This window comes from Salvelinus alpinus, chromosome 21, assembly GCF_045679555.1.
Source record: "Salvelinus alpinus chromosome 21, SLU_Salpinus.1, whole genome shotgun sequence".
In the NCBI taxonomy this organism is placed as follows: Eukaryota; Metazoa; Chordata; class Actinopteri; order Salmoniformes; family Salmonidae; genus Salvelinus; species Salvelinus alpinus.
The window spans coordinates 5,187,411-5,203,552 of NC_092106.1; the positions used below are offsets into that span (position 1 = coordinate 5,187,411).

The following is a 16,142-nucleotide window of genomic DNA, read 5'->3' on the forward strand; positions in this document are numbered from 1 at the left end:
TGTAAATGTAGATGCACTGGGGCCCCCAAATGCGTTAGTCTGGCCCTGCCTACTACAGTTTAATCTCTTTCTGTCCACGGTGCACCCCAATAGTGTGTGTGTGTGTGTGTGTGTGTGTGTGTGTGTGTGTGTGTGTGTGTGTGTGTGTTCTTAATCTCTTTTTGATTATCTTGATTAACTGGTTTGTTTTATAAAGTGTTTTGGGAGAGCGCGACAGTCCTCTTTTGATTACCCTACATCCTTCATCTCTCCATCTTGGAGTATACTCCGAGGCTTTACCACTCCCCCAATCTGTCCACTTGTTTCATCAAACCCTCTTTCTCATCATCCTCCACGTCTATGTTCTGAGGACGTCTTTCCACCAATCCCTCCCACCTAGTAGGAGTAGTAAAGACAGAAAGAGACAGAGAGAGAATGGAGAAGAGAGAGAAAGAGAGACTATTGAGGGTGCATATGGATATTAAAAACCTAATTAGACCCACACGTTAATTAGGGGTCGGTAGAGAGGGGAACGGTGTCACATTCACGAGCTGCCTTGTGGGAGTGTGGCACTGGGATCCTGATTGAGTGTGCCTGCCCTCCTCCAACCTCGCCCCAACCTCCACCTTCCCCGCTTCCCCTCTCCTGCGGGAGAGAGCGCTGAGGGAATCTGGGACGGCGGCAAATCAGCAGCCCCCCGACCTCTCGCCACGTAAACAGAACTCCTCCGCCTCCGTGTTTCCCGGAGACCATAATAGCAGGGATGCGAGTGGCGGACCACAAATAGGGACGCATCTCTGAAGGTGGCTGGCGTTTGAAAAAAAAGACGTGTTACTCTCCTTCACTCGGTGTGTTTCTGTAGTGCAGTCCCGCCGTCCTCCTAGGTTGAATACGTGTGGAATGACAATAAAGGGAGGGAAGAGGGATATGATATGCTGGTGAAATCCTTGAACTAAAGGTACAGACAGCACAGTATGAAGATAGAAATAGCTTCCCCAATAGAAATCCCAGAGGAAATGTCATGGCGACGCTGGCTAGCTAAGCGCATGCAGAGAAACACGTCATCGGGTCTAGCGGTCGTCTCGTTCCGAACTGTGCATGTGCAGGCAGTCAAATTGAAGGCAACCCTTTGATAAACAGTTGTTTTTGACAAAAATGAAAACCTATCAGTTTGTCACTTTCACGAGGTTGGAGTAATAACAAGTTTGACTACTTAAGACAATGGCTCGAATCGAGTTTGTGCCAAGGAAGACGTTTCCACTTCTCTCTCGTTGACTTCTCAAACCCCAAACCCCAGCCTGGTTTGCTTGGTCTGCTTCGCAAGCGTTCCCGGAAGTCTCGCGATGTTGCGCCTCTGGGTTTAGAAACTCTGTGCTAAAGGTCTTATATCCCGCCACTTAACACAAAGTAGAGCCTATGGGGAGAGGGGTTTGTATAACGCTTCATTTCCGATTGTTTGGATTGGCTTGTAAAATCAGCATGGGCAATGAGGCAGTTGTCACAACCGGCGCCTCCCGTCTCCTCTCTTCCTCTCCCCCGGTTCTCCATTTGATGGGATGATGATGATTATTGCACTCTGTAAAGCCCATGTCCAATAAAGACCTTCCTATTCAGTCAAAGTGCCATACATGCCTGGATACAGTCATGAGTACAGTCAGAGAGACCTGTTGTACAGTGCAGAGCCCGTGGTTGAGTGGTAACAGTCCTGACTTTTGGCACATGATCAGAGAGACCAGGGTTCAATTCCCGCTTTCCCGCAATGTCTAAATTGTAAAAGAAAGAGCCATTACATATTATAAACTGTATAATAAGACATAAGTGCATATTTGTATATAACAAGTTATAAACCATTATATCTGCAGGCTTCAAGTAAAGTGTTACCAAAAAAATGACATGTTGTGATCGTAGCTGCCTTTGCCAGTCGGGATGCCCACCTTGACTACAGATCAGTGCAGATGACTGGCACCTCAAAGGGCTTCCTGACAGGCTGAGGGAGCTCTCTCTCCTATTTGAGAAGAAACAAACGTACCATCACAGCTTGCCATCCTTGCCCACCTCCCTCCCTCCATCGCCCAGTACACACACACACACACACACACACACACACACAGAATAACATTTTACCAACTTAACCCTTTAACTGGCACATGAAGAAAAAAATGTAAGAAAAAGTATTGTTCTGCAAAATATGCGTATATAGCCTCAATATAGGCTATTTATGGAGAATTTTTGTTTGCGTGACATAAACTTTGATAAATAATGCATCGCAAACATTTCAACCAGACGGTTGAGTTGCCCAATTAGAGTAAATACATTTTGTATTGGAATTTGCATATACTTTTTCATTAAAATTTTGTCTGCTTCATTTACTTATAATGGAAGATAGGCCTAGTTAAATGAGGACTGATATCAAATAAGAATAAAGTGTGATACATTTGTGTGTCATAATATGAATATGCAAATGCATGTAAATTAACGTGCAGGCAGTAAATAATTATATGGATTTGAAAGGATTTTTCTATTTGCACAGACAAAGAAATATCAGAATAATATTTCTCTATTGTCCATTATCACTGACTTTGACTTAATAGCAACTCAACCACCGGATAGATCATACTTTTCAAGAGTTCTTAAAATTGAAAACAGATTAGTAATTGAATCATTCTTAAACGGTGGTTTAAAGGCCAAAAACATTTTGCAACCTTGTAATTTCCCATTTTATACAAAAAAAATGTGTAGTAAATGAGGTTTTCAGCCATCTTTGAATGGTTGTTCAAATGAAAACCACATGATCGTTTTACTAAATGTCATTGGTTGAGATGATAAAATATGCCAAACAAAATTCATATGTTTAATTTCATTTCAAATTGGTTGTCAAAATGAGCTCCAACGCCCAGTTGAGCTGCATGTTAAAGGGTTTTAACACTGCTGTGCTGAGATGTCTGGAGGGCCACAGGGAATGAGCTACTGTTGAATACAGGACAAGAGTAAAAATATGCTCCGTGGCTTTACACAAGCAAATAGAATGGTTGGCTGAGCCATACTTGATAGAAATGCCTAGAGAATACAAACATACTACTGTGACACTTTCAAGGTCTAACCTCAGAAAATACAGTCTGGTCACACAGACCTTCCCTTTGTCGGTCCCTTTCACTCTGTACTTGCATTTTTGATTCTCCTAGGCAACTGTTTACATTACATCATGCCTATGTCTTTGTTCTATGTACTAACGTTACTTCTGGAAAGTTGAGCTCACTTCATAGTGTTATTGTGCGGTATGTCTCTCTCCCCCTCCTTCCATCCCTCTCTTTCTATTTCTCTCTCTCTCTCTCTCTCTCTCTCTCTCTCTCTCTCTCTCTCTCTCTCTCTCTCTCTCTCTCTCTCTCTCTCTGATCTTTTCCATCTGCTACTGTTGTGCTTATCTCCTCAACAGCTCTGCCCTTCCTTAATGGTCCCTTAGTGGAAGCTAAACAGGGAATTAAATAGAGTAGCTCTGTAAACAAAATGCTCGCTTCACTTGGCACCAGATTGGATGACCACAGGACACCTCGTGTCAGCACAACCTTCACCTAGTTACGTTTCGCCGATATATTCCTGCAGGAGTTGTCACCGCATTGCACCGCCATTGGCATGACCTTTTAATGTACGCCCTGCCTTTGTAACCGAGGTGGTTTGGAATGCCTTTTAACTTAGTGGGCTAAGACAGTCTTGTGGCATGCAGGAGACCCGGATTTGAACCCGGCGGTCACATCCTCAAAAAATATACACGCACGCACACACACACACACACACACACTACCCGTTCTCGTTTCAAGACTCTCTCCGACACTAGAATGGCCCTTGACCAGTTTGAGTAGCGTTACAGAGTCCCCCTATCAGAGAGTACGGTGACGCTGGTACCATAAATGGATCATTTTCACAAGGCAGGCCCCCATCAGCTGGTAGCACCAGGCTCCTCAGGACAGGCCATTGCTAATTCTCTCTACTGTAACTAGAAATCTCCAGCTCCACTCCTACGTTTCTCAATTACAGTAATACAGGAGTGATTACAGGCACATGAATGAATGTCCGAGCTCAACCAGGTCTTATTATGGATTAATTCATCATGAACATTTTTCAGATGCCCTTAAATCCTTTCCCCTCGCAATATATTTTGGGGGGAGGGGGCATTTGCATTGCATGCATGTTGTATTGCTTATTATCACGGGGGTTGTCGTTTTGGTGAATTGATGTGACATGTGACATTTACTGTAAGTGGTCAAACAGCTTATTGTAGGATTAGACCTATTCTCATGACATATTCTTAACACAGTGAGGCCACATTTGATGTCAGATAACCTACATAGCTGTGCTGTTGCCCCTAACAACACCACGTCCGTCCTTGCAGTTCTTGTCTTTGATGGACTGTGCTAGTTTGGGTTTCTCCATGTCCATTGAAGATAATGTAATTGCCCCTAGCTGGTGCACTGGCCTTCTGCAGTCACTTTCAACCATGCATATTCCAGAGCTCTATTTCAGATGTAATTGGTTTCATTTTGTGGACAATGGCAATCGGTGCTAAATAATTCAGTAATATGAATTAACTCCATATAGAACTCAGGCTGATCATCTCCCAGTAGTAAATATAGACCTGAGGCATATGGCTCCATGTCTTGGAGTCTCCAGTCGTAGTAAACACAGGAACATTCAGTCATAGGGATACATCTGTAGCAGATGTACTGGCATAGGGTGTATCTGTGTGTATGTAATGTAGCTAACCACCTCTCTCTCTCTCTCTCTCTCTCTCTCTCTCTCTCTCTCTCTCTCTCTCTCTCTCTCTCTCTCTCTCTGTCTCTGTCTCTGTCTCTGTCTCTGTCTCTGTCTCTGTCTCTGTCTCTGTGTGTGTGTGTGTTGTAGGGCCGCAGACCTGGCTACTTCTCCTTCCTAGACCCTTTCTCTCCCGGGGTGTGGCTCTTCATGCTGCTAGCCTACCTGGCAGTCAGCTGTGTGCTCTTTCTGGTCGCCAGGTGAGTCCTCCAACTCCTCTCAGCTCCACATTGACATCTACTGGTGCTTTGGAGGAACTGACACGTCATATGCAGCACAACTACAGTAGACACGTGTTGTGTCCCAATAATCTCTCCTTTTCCCCAATGGTGCAGTTGTTCATGGATTTGATAGGAAATGACTGGTATTTGTAAATTCCCTATAGCCCATGGAGTAGTGAACGAGGGCACACTTCAATAGGAAGGAGAGATGATTTAGTAGCAGGCAGCAACCCCTTGATATAATAATGTATGTATTTATTGTGTAAAAAGTTATTTTATTTTGGTGAGGTGAAAAACGGGGTGGGGGGACACTTTTGTCACTTTGAAAGGTGATGATTTTGAAAGTTGATGGAAGTGGAACCATCTTGATTAAATGTTGATGTCGTGTGCCTGAAAGACAAATCAGGTACATTTAAAAAAGCAACAATACAAGAAAACAACCTACCCCTGAGAAGTGACGACAGCTGTAACGAGACATTCTGAGAACAGGGGTTGCCAAAGGTGTGCTGACCTCACGGTCGAAGTGATTTGATTTGTTGGAAGTCAATTATTCTTTACTCGTTTGCGTGTTGAATGATCTAAATACAATGTGTTACGCTCTGTGTTAAGTATTACCCTTGGAGATTTGCCTGAGTAGTCGAAGCATGCATTCAATAACTTACAGGTTTTTAGAACTTGTATCATTCTACAAACACGATAATATACCGGAAGCTGTCATGGCAGCTCAATCTTCTGCTCCATACAGTATATTTAGTAGCTTATTAGACCGCTTTCACTCACAGCAGACAGCAGCAGGTGTATGGGAGTGTACATCAGGTGTATGGGAGTGTACATCAGGTGTATGGGAGTGTACATCAGGTGTATGGGAGTGTACATCAGGTGTATGGGAGTATACATCAGGTGTATGGGAGTGTTCATCAGGTGTATGGGAGTGTACATCACCTGACCCAGGGGGACTGAAAAACACGTCACACCACCTCATAGGACTCAAGGTGACTTTGTGCTCCGCTGACTGTTTAAGTTGTTGCATTTCCCCTCTAATTTCTCTCACCTGTGTGCCTGTGTCTGTTTAGACTCACCCCCTACGAGTGGTACAATCCCCACCCCTGCCTGAAGGGGCGCTGTAACCTCCTCATCAACCAATACTCGCTAGGCAACAGCTTCTGGTTCCCCGTGGGGGGGTTCATGCAGCAGGGGTCCACCATTGCGCCCCGCGCCCTCTCCACGCGCTGCGTCAGTGGAGTATGGTGAGTACAAATGTGTTTTTTTTCTCGCATGGTCCTTTCCAGCAAAGTTCCAGCAACTATGGTGGATGCGTAACCAGGCCCATCCAGTACACCTTTGGCTTAGCACAGCTTGGTTTGGCACAGTAGTGTGAAAACGGTAATAGTGTACTTGATAAATCATACTGCTTGACTTAGACACCTTGGCTTTACAACATCTGTCTCGATGCGGACCTGAGCCGTAATGTTGCTCAGATATGTCATTTCCACCATGGTTCCAGCCACTATGGTGGATGGTTAACCAGACAGGCTAGCGCAGGTAAGCTCGGCTCGGTTCAGTACGCTACTAAGGGAAACATGGGAGAATGTTACTTTGAAGTTCCTGAAGCTGCAGTAGAGAGGTCAAGGCCACAGGCAAAAGGTGAACCTCTAATTATAAACCCTTAAGACGACGCTATGATCATATCATGTATGTGTCCCTGCTCCAATTAGCCTACCATCTGGGCCCTGAATATTTCCTTTTTCCTATCCAATTAAGAGTCTGATACTATACTTGATACTGTACCGCTGAGGTAGTCTGTATGTCTGAGTCCATACCTGGTAGTCACTGAGGTAGCCTATGTGCTTGAGTCTATCGCGGATACTGTACCTCTGAGGTAGTCTGTGTGAGTCTTTAAATGATACTTAATTTCCTTTATTAATTTGACCTTTTTTTTAAAAACAAGCACACATAAAACTTGAAAAAGCCATAGATGCACATGAATATAATCATGGAGGATAACACACAATGAAGTCTGGGACTTATTTCCATTGTGGTCCTCTTGAAACAAGATGGCTCTATCTCATCGTTGATCTATCTCATCGTTGCAGTTACATCATAAGGGTCATTCATATGGGCACAGAAGACATCAAACAGTTTTTTACTTTATTTTTTACAGCTGCCCAGAGAGGACGTCATTTTTATGTGCAGAGGCAATTCATTCCACTCTGAGGCTCCAGTATACTAGACAGTACCTTTCCCAGCATTACTCCTGAACCTGTATAAGCACACATCAGCAACACCTGATCTGGTGCTGTGATTGTGTGCATCCCTAACATGGGGAAAGTAATTATTTAGATATCTGGGCGCAGAACCATAAATACTCCTGTAAACCAAACCCAGTCTAATCTGGGACACACTAGCCTCAACAGGCAGAACCATAAATACTCCTGTAAACCAAACCCAGTCTAATCTGGGACAGCCTAGCCTCAACAGGCAGAACCATAAATACTCCTGTAAACCAAACCTAGTCTAATCTGGGACACCCTAGCCTCAACAGGCAGACAGTTGAGTTCCTGAAAGCAGCTCCTGCCTATGTGAGTACGTGGACTCACCTTCAATACTACCCTGATCAGCTTATTCTGGGCTATCTGGAGCTTCCCCTTCAGAAGCTTAGATAAGCCCCCAAACCAGGAAGTACTAGCGTAGTCAAAATGGCATTGAATGAAGGCAGTGGCTAGCACACTCATGGAGTCCTTATCAAGCAGCTTGGACTTTCTAGCTAAAAATTTAGTCCTGACATTAACCTTCCGTAGCACTTTACTGGCCATGCTCACATCTCCCAAGCTTCCATCAAGGATGCATCCCAGGTAGCTAACAGATGTTTTAGTAGGCAGCACCTCACCCCCTAACTCCACTTTGATTTCAGAGGACCTACACAATTTAGGTCTGGACACAAAAGTAATTGCCTCAGTTTTACCTAAGTGTAGAGATAGCTTATTATCTCCAAGCCATTTGCTAATGTTAGTAAGCTCTGTGCTAAGAATGCTCTCCAACATAGTTTTACTTTTGATGAGACACCATCCGCATAAAGGAAAATACGTCAAGAACAAGCATCTTTCATATTCTTTATATACAGTTAAAACCGTAGAGGCCCAAGCACGCTCCCCTGCGGAATGCCATAACTCATTGGTTTTGCCTGAGACAGTGAACCATAAACCTCAACTGTACCTCTGATGTAGTCTGTGTGAGTCTATAGCTGATACTGTACCACTGAGGTAGTCTGTGTGAGTCTATAGCTGATACTGTACCTCTGATGTAGTCTGTGTGAGTCTATAGATGATACTGTACCTCTGAGGTAGTCTGTGTGAGTCTATAGCTGATACTGTACCACTGAGGTAGTCTGTGTGAGTCTATAGCTGATACTGTACCTCTGAGGTAGTCTGTGTGAGTCTATAGCTGATACTGTGCCTCTGAGGTAGTCTGTGTGAGTCTATAGATGATACTGTACCTCTGAGGTAGTCTGTGTGAGTCTATAGCTGATACTGTCCACTGAGGTAGTCTGTGTGAGTCTATAGATGATACTGTACCTCTGAGGTAGTCTGTGTGAGTCTATAGATGATACTGTACCACGGAGGTAGTCTGTGTGAGTCTATAGCTGATACTGTACCTCTGAGGTAGTCTGTGTGAGTCTATAGATGATACTGTACCACGGAGGTAGTCTGTGTGAGTCTATAGCTGATACTGTACCTCTGAGGTAGTCTGTGTGAGTCTATAGCTGATACTGTACCACTGAGGTAGTCTGTGTGAGTCTATAGCTGATACTGTACCTCTGAGGTAGTCTGTGTGAGTCTATAGCTGATACTGTACCACTGAGGTAGTCTGTGTGAGTCTATAGCTGATACTGTACCTCTGAGGTAGTCTGTGTGAGTCTATAGCTGATACTGTACCACTGAGGTAGTCTGTGTGAGTCTATAGCTGATACTGTACCTCTGAGGTAGTCTGTGTGAGTCTATAGCTGATACTGTACCTCTGAGGTAGTCTGTGTGAGTCTATAGATGATACTGTACCACTGAGGTAGTCTGTGTGAGTCTATAGATGATACTGTACCTCTGAGGTAGTCTGTGTGAGTCTATAGCTGATACTGTACCACTGAGGTAGTCTGTGTGAGTCTATAGCTAATACTGTACCTCTGAGGTAGTCTGTGTGAGTCTATAGCTGATACTGTACCTCTGAGGTAGTCTGTGTGAGTCTATAGCTGATACTGTACCTCTGAGGTAGTCTGTGTGAGTCTATAGATGATACTGTACCACTGAGGTAGTCTGTGTGAGTCTATAGCTAATACTGTACCTCTGAGGTAGTCCCAGTCGGTACGTCTGACTGCTGCTCCCTCTGTCCCTCCAGGTGGGCGTTCACCCTGATCATCATCTCGTCCTACACGGCCAACCTGGCTGCCTTCCTCACTGTCCAGAGGATGGAGGTGCCCATCGAGTCAGTGGACGACCTGGCTGACCAGACGGCCATCGAGTACGGCACCATGCACGGGGGCTCCACCATGACCTTCTTCCAGGTGAAGGGCACACACACATGCACACACGCACGCACGCACGCATACCTCACACATGGCCCCCTCCACTATAATAGATGACCTGTCACTGATCTTCTCTTAGACCCTGTCTGTCCCCTGTCTGTCCCCTGCTCCACCTCCACCTCCACCGACCATGACTTATCTATTTCCTGTCTGATTGTCAATATCCTCTTCCCCCTGGAGAGATAGGCAGTCTGGGTCAGCCGCTGACTTTCCCTTTCAGCCTATGTAGCTGGCCTCAAAGCAGGCTTTCATCTGTCAAAGAGAAAGAGAAAGGGCGGAGACAGAGAGAGAAGGACAAAGACCGAAAGGGAAACAGTCAGAGAGAGAGGGAGCTCCTCTCTCTCTCCTTTAGATTCCTATGGGGCTCCAGAGCCCAAAGCATGCCCTCAGCCCTCAGATCAGACCAGATCTGACCGTGCTTCTCCCTCTTCTTGTCACATGACCCCCCCTTATATCACAGAACTCGCGCTACCAGACGTACCAGCGCATGTGGAACTTCATGCACTCCAAGCAGCCCAGTGTGTTTGTGAAGAGCACGGAGGAGGGCATCGCCCGCGTGGTCAACTCCAACTACGCCTACCTGCTAGAGAGCACCATGAACGAGTACTACCGGCAGCGCAACTGTAACCTCACCCAGATAGGAGGTCTGCTGGACACCAAGGGCTACGGCATCGGCATGCCAGTGGGTAAGTGTGGAGGGAAGATGGGGAGGAGAGAAGGGCATGGAGGAGAAGGAGAGAGTACCAATTTACACAACTCCAAATGGAGCGTGCATTTTTGGGGGGAAATTTGTGGGTTTTCTCTGCTCACTCTCGTGTTTATGAAAAGGAAATGCTGTCACTACATCACTTTCAAAGTCCATGAACAGTGGAAGCGAACTGGAATGAGTGAAATTATTTTAATCGACTCTTGGTATGGACTGGAGGTTGCTTGAAAAATCTTGTTCAAAGTGAAACCAACAAATGGCATTGGTTTTTGTCTTTGAAAAGTGTTTCCCAAACCGGTCCTCGGAAACCCCCAGCCATACCACATACCAGTATTTGTTCAATTTGGGAAACACTGCCTTAGTGTACAGTGTGGGATATGCAAATCATAGGTCATAGGAAGGTTACGTTTACGCACACACATATAGACTAGCACTTCCTGTAAACTGCACTCATCATAATGCATAGAAACACATGCTACAGGAAACCTCCCGGGAATGTATCTATATGCTCACTCATTGACGAGACGGTCTTTGCAGGGCTGTGACCCTCTGTACATCTCCTCCCTCCTCAGGGTCAGTGTACCGGGATGAGTTTGACCTTGCCATCCTCAAGCTGCAAGAAGACAACCGTCTAGAGATCTTGAAGAGGAAATGGTGGGATGGTGGCAAGTGTCCAAAGGAGGAGGATCACCGTGCCAAAGGTGCCATTACCCCTCCATCTGTCATTCTCTCTCTATCCATCCATCCATCCTTCCTTCCCCCTTGTCCGCCCCCTCTCATCTTACTCACCCTATTTAGACAGGTGTAGTATCAGGGTCACTGTGATGCTGACTGTGGTGTGTGTGTGTGTGTGTGTGTGTGTGTGTGTGTGTGTGTGTGTGTGTGTGTGTGTGTGTGTGTGTGTGTGTGTGTGTGTGTGTGTGTGTGTGTGTGTGTGTGTGTGTGTGTGTGTGTGTGTGTGTGTGTGTGTGTGTGTGTGTGTGTGTGTGTGTGTGTGTGTGTGTGTGTGTGCATTGTATATGTGTGTGCATTGTATATGTGTGTGCATTGTATATGTGTGTGCATTGTATATGTGTGTGCGTTTGTGACTCTCTCTATTTCTTTCTCTCCCTCCCTCTCAGGGCTAGGCATGGAAAACATAGGCGGTATCTTCGTGGTGCTGGTGTGTGGTCTCCTGGTGGCCATATTCATGGCGGTGCTGGAGTTTATGTGGTTTCTGCGGCAGACGCCCGGAACAGAGGTGAGAGAGGGCTATTTTACCTGCATCTGCTTTGTCTCCCTCTCCCCGCCCTGATGCTCTCTTCTCCCAGACCCAGCTCAACTCCAGGAGCAGCAATCCCCACAAGCCCACTATGCTGCCTCACACATGGGGGAACACACAGCTTCCTATCCCTGCCACCCCTTGCCGAGTGGGCGCCATGGCCTTTATTTGCCTCCGAGACCTTACAGCACAAAGCCAAAGCTAATACCTGACATACAGTATCTAACTATCAATCTACAGGCCTTTAGGTAATAGACTTCAGCGGTCTCCACTGGTAGTGAATGTGGCTTCACATGCTGTGCTTTTGTTCTTGAGCAGCCTAAAATCAGCCCCCTTCGAATGAACATTTGAATGAGACGTAGTTTCGTGGTTTGACATTCATTTTATTTCCGTTTCGGCAGTCATTTTCTGTCATGTTTTTCTTCACGAAATAGGATTGTGTTTTCAATTGGATTTGTTCCCGATACAACACTGTGATAAAAAAATTATAATAATATCTAAATAAACCAGCATGTTTACAGAAAAGCCTATGCCACCTGACATATTTTGGGGGGGGACTAGGAAACAATCAAGTGAGTGTGTGTGCGTACAAGCTGTCTATCGATCTAATTGCTTATTTGGATTGACTTATTTGGTTTTTGTCAGCATTGCATGGCTCATAGCCCACACAGTGCCTCTGTAAGCGTTTCCCTTCTATTACATGGTACAAAGGGAGATGCCATGGGCCAGCACAGTTAGAAAGATGTACTGTGTGACTACATCTCTGTTCTCTCCTCACAGAGAGGAGACAGGCACACTAGCACACACAGATACAGCAACACCCATTTAATACAGTTTGGGCAATATGGGCAATTAGTCTTATGTCATAGAGATGACAATGGCTAAATGTACAATGTAACCAATATTTCGCAATCATTTCATATAATATATACGAACGTTAAACAACCTAGAGGAAATATATCAATATTTAACCATCAAGTACGGTATACAATGTTTTTCTTTGAAGACCCTAGGTTGTCGTTATATTTTCTCAACAAACTACGTCTTCAGTTCCTTTTCGTTAGATATTGTCACGTTTAAATGTCCAGAACATCCCATTCTATCTTATTTGTGTAGCTGTTGTCTGTCCGTCAGTCTCTGATCTTGCAGTGTGTCAGTGAGATCACCCGGTCTCTCTCTCTCTCTTCCCTCTCTCTCCCTTTGTGTGTTGCAGCTGTCGGTGTGTGAGGAGATGCTACGGGAGCTCCAGGGGATCGTCCTGTGCCGGGACAGCCTACAGCTGAGGCGTCGGCGGGGGACGACCATGCTCCGTCCTCGCTCCCTGCCCCTGGAAGAGCGCCGGGCGAGGGCCGCCGCCGTCAGCCTGAGCAATGGCAAGTTGTGTGGCGCTGCCGCCGGCCTGCCCCTCTCCGAGCCCCTCTCCCACAGACTGGCGCAGGAGGCGGCTTTGGTGGCGCGTGGCTGCAGCCACATCCGCATCTGCCCCGAGTGCAGGCGCTTCCAGGGGCTGCGCGCCATGCGTCCCGGGGGAGGCCCCGGCCACGGCGCCTCGCCCACCCACAGCGAGGAGAGCATAGAGTGGGAGAAAACGACCAACAGCAGCGAACCCGAATAACAATGACCCCCCCCTTGACCTGGACAACCCTTTTACCTACCTAGACCACCACACACCCACTGTACTACTGTACCCAGTAGGCACGTCTCCACAAGGGCAACAGGGGGCATCATGGGAAGGTCATGTGGTACTGTGACAGGAGCTGCCTTGGTCCTGGTGTATTTGATTTGGGAGGACGGTGGCTGGGGCGTTGGCTTTGGCTGTGGAAATTTTGGGCACGTCCCCCCTGGAAGGGATCTTTGAGTTGAGTGGAGCTCTGGAATGATGCCCTGGGCTTAGTGATGGAACTCCCATTGTACATGTCCATAGAGACTACCAGAGGAAGTCCGTGAGAGGGGACACGACCTCTCTGTATGGGCTGTCTGTCTCGAAGGCCCTATGCCCTGTCTAGGATGTGAAGGACACAGGTTACGGGGCATTTGTACTATGCAGTATTTTCTGTCACTCGTGCTAATTGTTGATTTGTTTATAAATTATTTGTCCTTTTGTTGTGTTCTTGATATTGATCATATTGTTACTATTCTATTGTTCTCTGAGACTTTTCAGAGCTAAAAACAGAGAACACGTAGAAAAAGACTTCCAATTCAGCATCATTCTTTGAAAGTGCCGACAAAAAAAGAGGATATTGAGCGATGGGAAAGCACCACGGCCTTGAGGCGACGACGACGACGACGAGAACTGAACATGAAAACAAAACACAACGACTCGTTTTATAATAGTGACTGTATCCTATATGAAAATGTGTTTTCAACATGTTTCTGAAAGACAGCGACGCATGTCAGCAGGTGTGATGCTGATGCTTGGAGGGGAGAATGAGTTTCCCGTTCAAACAATTTGCCCGGAGACACAAAGAACCCCAATGTAATCAGAAATAGTCCTCATTCGTTCCCTTTGCGCATGTGTGGGCCCTGTCTCTTGATATTGCCCCCGGATCACAAGTCATAAACAATACTAGGAACCACAACATCACACCATTTTGAGTTTCTTTCCATTGTCCACTGTGGTATACAGTATCATATGAATCCCATATACTGTAAGAAATTGGTATTGGTTCGCTATTTCCAATTTGTGCTCTCCATTCCCTCTGTTCAACTCACTCCCTTTGTCATCGTGCTGCACCATTGCTTCGACATGACTCAGACACAATCTCTGCGGCATGCACTACACACTCATGCACACGCACATAAACGCACACACTCACAGATGCAGGCACACAGGCATGTGCACACACACACAGACACAATACACACAAGCAATGCAGATAGTTACACTGCAGAGGTAGTCATACTGAGATGGTGGCATTGGGGAAGAATTCAACACATTCCAGAAGAAATTAAAACTCCCAGTAAATGTTTTTTACAGGAATTTTAATTTGATTTATTAAAGACTCCACCCAAAATGAAACATTGTCTGACGTTTTCGTAAGTCCGAGGTGTTTGAAGTCTTTTATGTGACATTTATTCCTGGATCACCATTTTGTAAATTCCGCAATACAATTTCGAGAAAGGATATGGTGCCAATTATTCCCATTAATTTAGGATATAGGTCTGCAGATTTCCCAATGATAACAAACCTCAATTTTGGGGTGAGCTATCCCTGTAACCATCAGCAGAGACCGTATTCATTTGGCACCAAACGGAACAAAAAGGACTGAAACAGTCTTGAACTTGTCCAATAAGAAACAATCATTTTAATTCTCCTTTGCCATTTAAAAGAAAAAGTGTTTTCCATCACATGCCTTAATGAATACAATCCTTGTAATGAAATGAAGGCCATCCCCGTCCAGATTGGATTTGTGGAGCAAAGCTGTACTTTCTCCATGTGTTCATTCAAGTTGATTTAGTCAATGTACCATATCGCAAATTCATTGATGTAGCATGTAATGTTACTCATTTTCCTTTAGGAAGTTGGATGTGTTATATGTTGCTGGTGGTGTCCTTGGGATTCATTGTTTTGTCTGTGCTTTTCTACTAAATTGACTAAAATTAGTGGGCGAAAGTGAACAACTGTGGTCTGTCTGTCAACATTAGGCTTTGATGGATCCGCCTCCTTGACGATGCCCAAGGGGTGTGCCACTCATATGTCAAGAGTGCCTGAAACCAGGCCATCTTGACAAAGTATTCGATTGGAGGTATGCCAGGTTCATTTGTATTTGTCACATCCAATCTAAAACCTGGACCTTAAATCTGAAGGGACTCTTTCAGCATTTGAATTAAATCCACTATTAAGTTGATTTCATTCATCTCTAAAATTGCTTTTCAAGGCATCTATACAAAGTGCCAGTCAAACACCGGATTTCCGCACAGGATATGCATTCTCCTGCCTTAGTGTACTTGGTTGAAGGTGTATGACCTAGGCCATGCATTTTTACAATGATGTTAATGAAACGGCTGAGCAGACAGCTTAGTTTGGGTCAATGAGGGTCTGAGACTGTTGTCTATTTTCATAATGCCTTAATCTACATCCCTTGCGCCAGCAGGCCACAAATGCAAAAGATCCCTTAAGAACAGTGGTATTCAAACTTTTTCAGCGGGGCATACATTTTTTCCATCAGATTTTCTGGGGACACCATTTTCTTCCGAAGAATTTCTTGCGACCCCCACCTCAAATATAATGGCACAACCTTAAAATAATTTTGTTTTTTTTACATCAACAATAAACCATTGCATTTTCCTCATATAATTTTTTTAAAGAAACCAATAAATACATGTACTCAATAAAATTATATTTTCTAATTATCTTTCTCAGAAACATTTTAATATATATTCCATACAATAATCTGTAATCATAATGTTTTGTTCCTAATATACATCTATACACTGATTGAGTGTAAAAAATATTAGGAACACCTGCTCTTTCCATGACATAGACTGACCAGGTGAATCAAGGTGAAAGCTATGACCCCTTATTGATGTCACTTGTTAAATCCACTTCAGTCAGTGTACATTGAGACAATTGAGACATGGATTGTGTATGTGTGA

At 45.0% G+C, this 16,142-nt stretch overlaps 1 protein-coding gene across 1 annotated transcript in view; it reads left to right on the forward strand.

Moving 5' to 3' along the window:
• Positions 1-15,897, forward strand: part of grik4 (glutamate receptor, ionotropic, kainate 4) — a 477,591-nt gene extending 461,694 nt beyond the window's left edge. Inside the window, exons 15-21 of the mRNA XM_071356615.1 lie at positions 4,876-4,985; positions 6,080-6,253; positions 9,393-9,558; positions 10,040-10,265; positions 10,858-10,986; positions 11,407-11,525; positions 12,760-15,897. Coding sequence (XP_071212716.1) covers positions 4,876-4,985; positions 6,080-6,253; positions 9,393-9,558; positions 10,040-10,265; positions 10,858-10,986; positions 11,407-11,525; positions 12,760-13,161 — 1,326 coding nt within the window. The 3' untranslated portion in view covers positions 13,162-15,897. The remainder of the gene's footprint in view (positions 1-4,875; positions 4,986-6,079; positions 6,254-9,392; positions 9,559-10,039; positions 10,266-10,857; positions 10,987-11,406; positions 11,526-12,759) is intronic.
• The last annotated feature ends 245 nt before the right edge of the window (positions 15,898-16,142 follow it).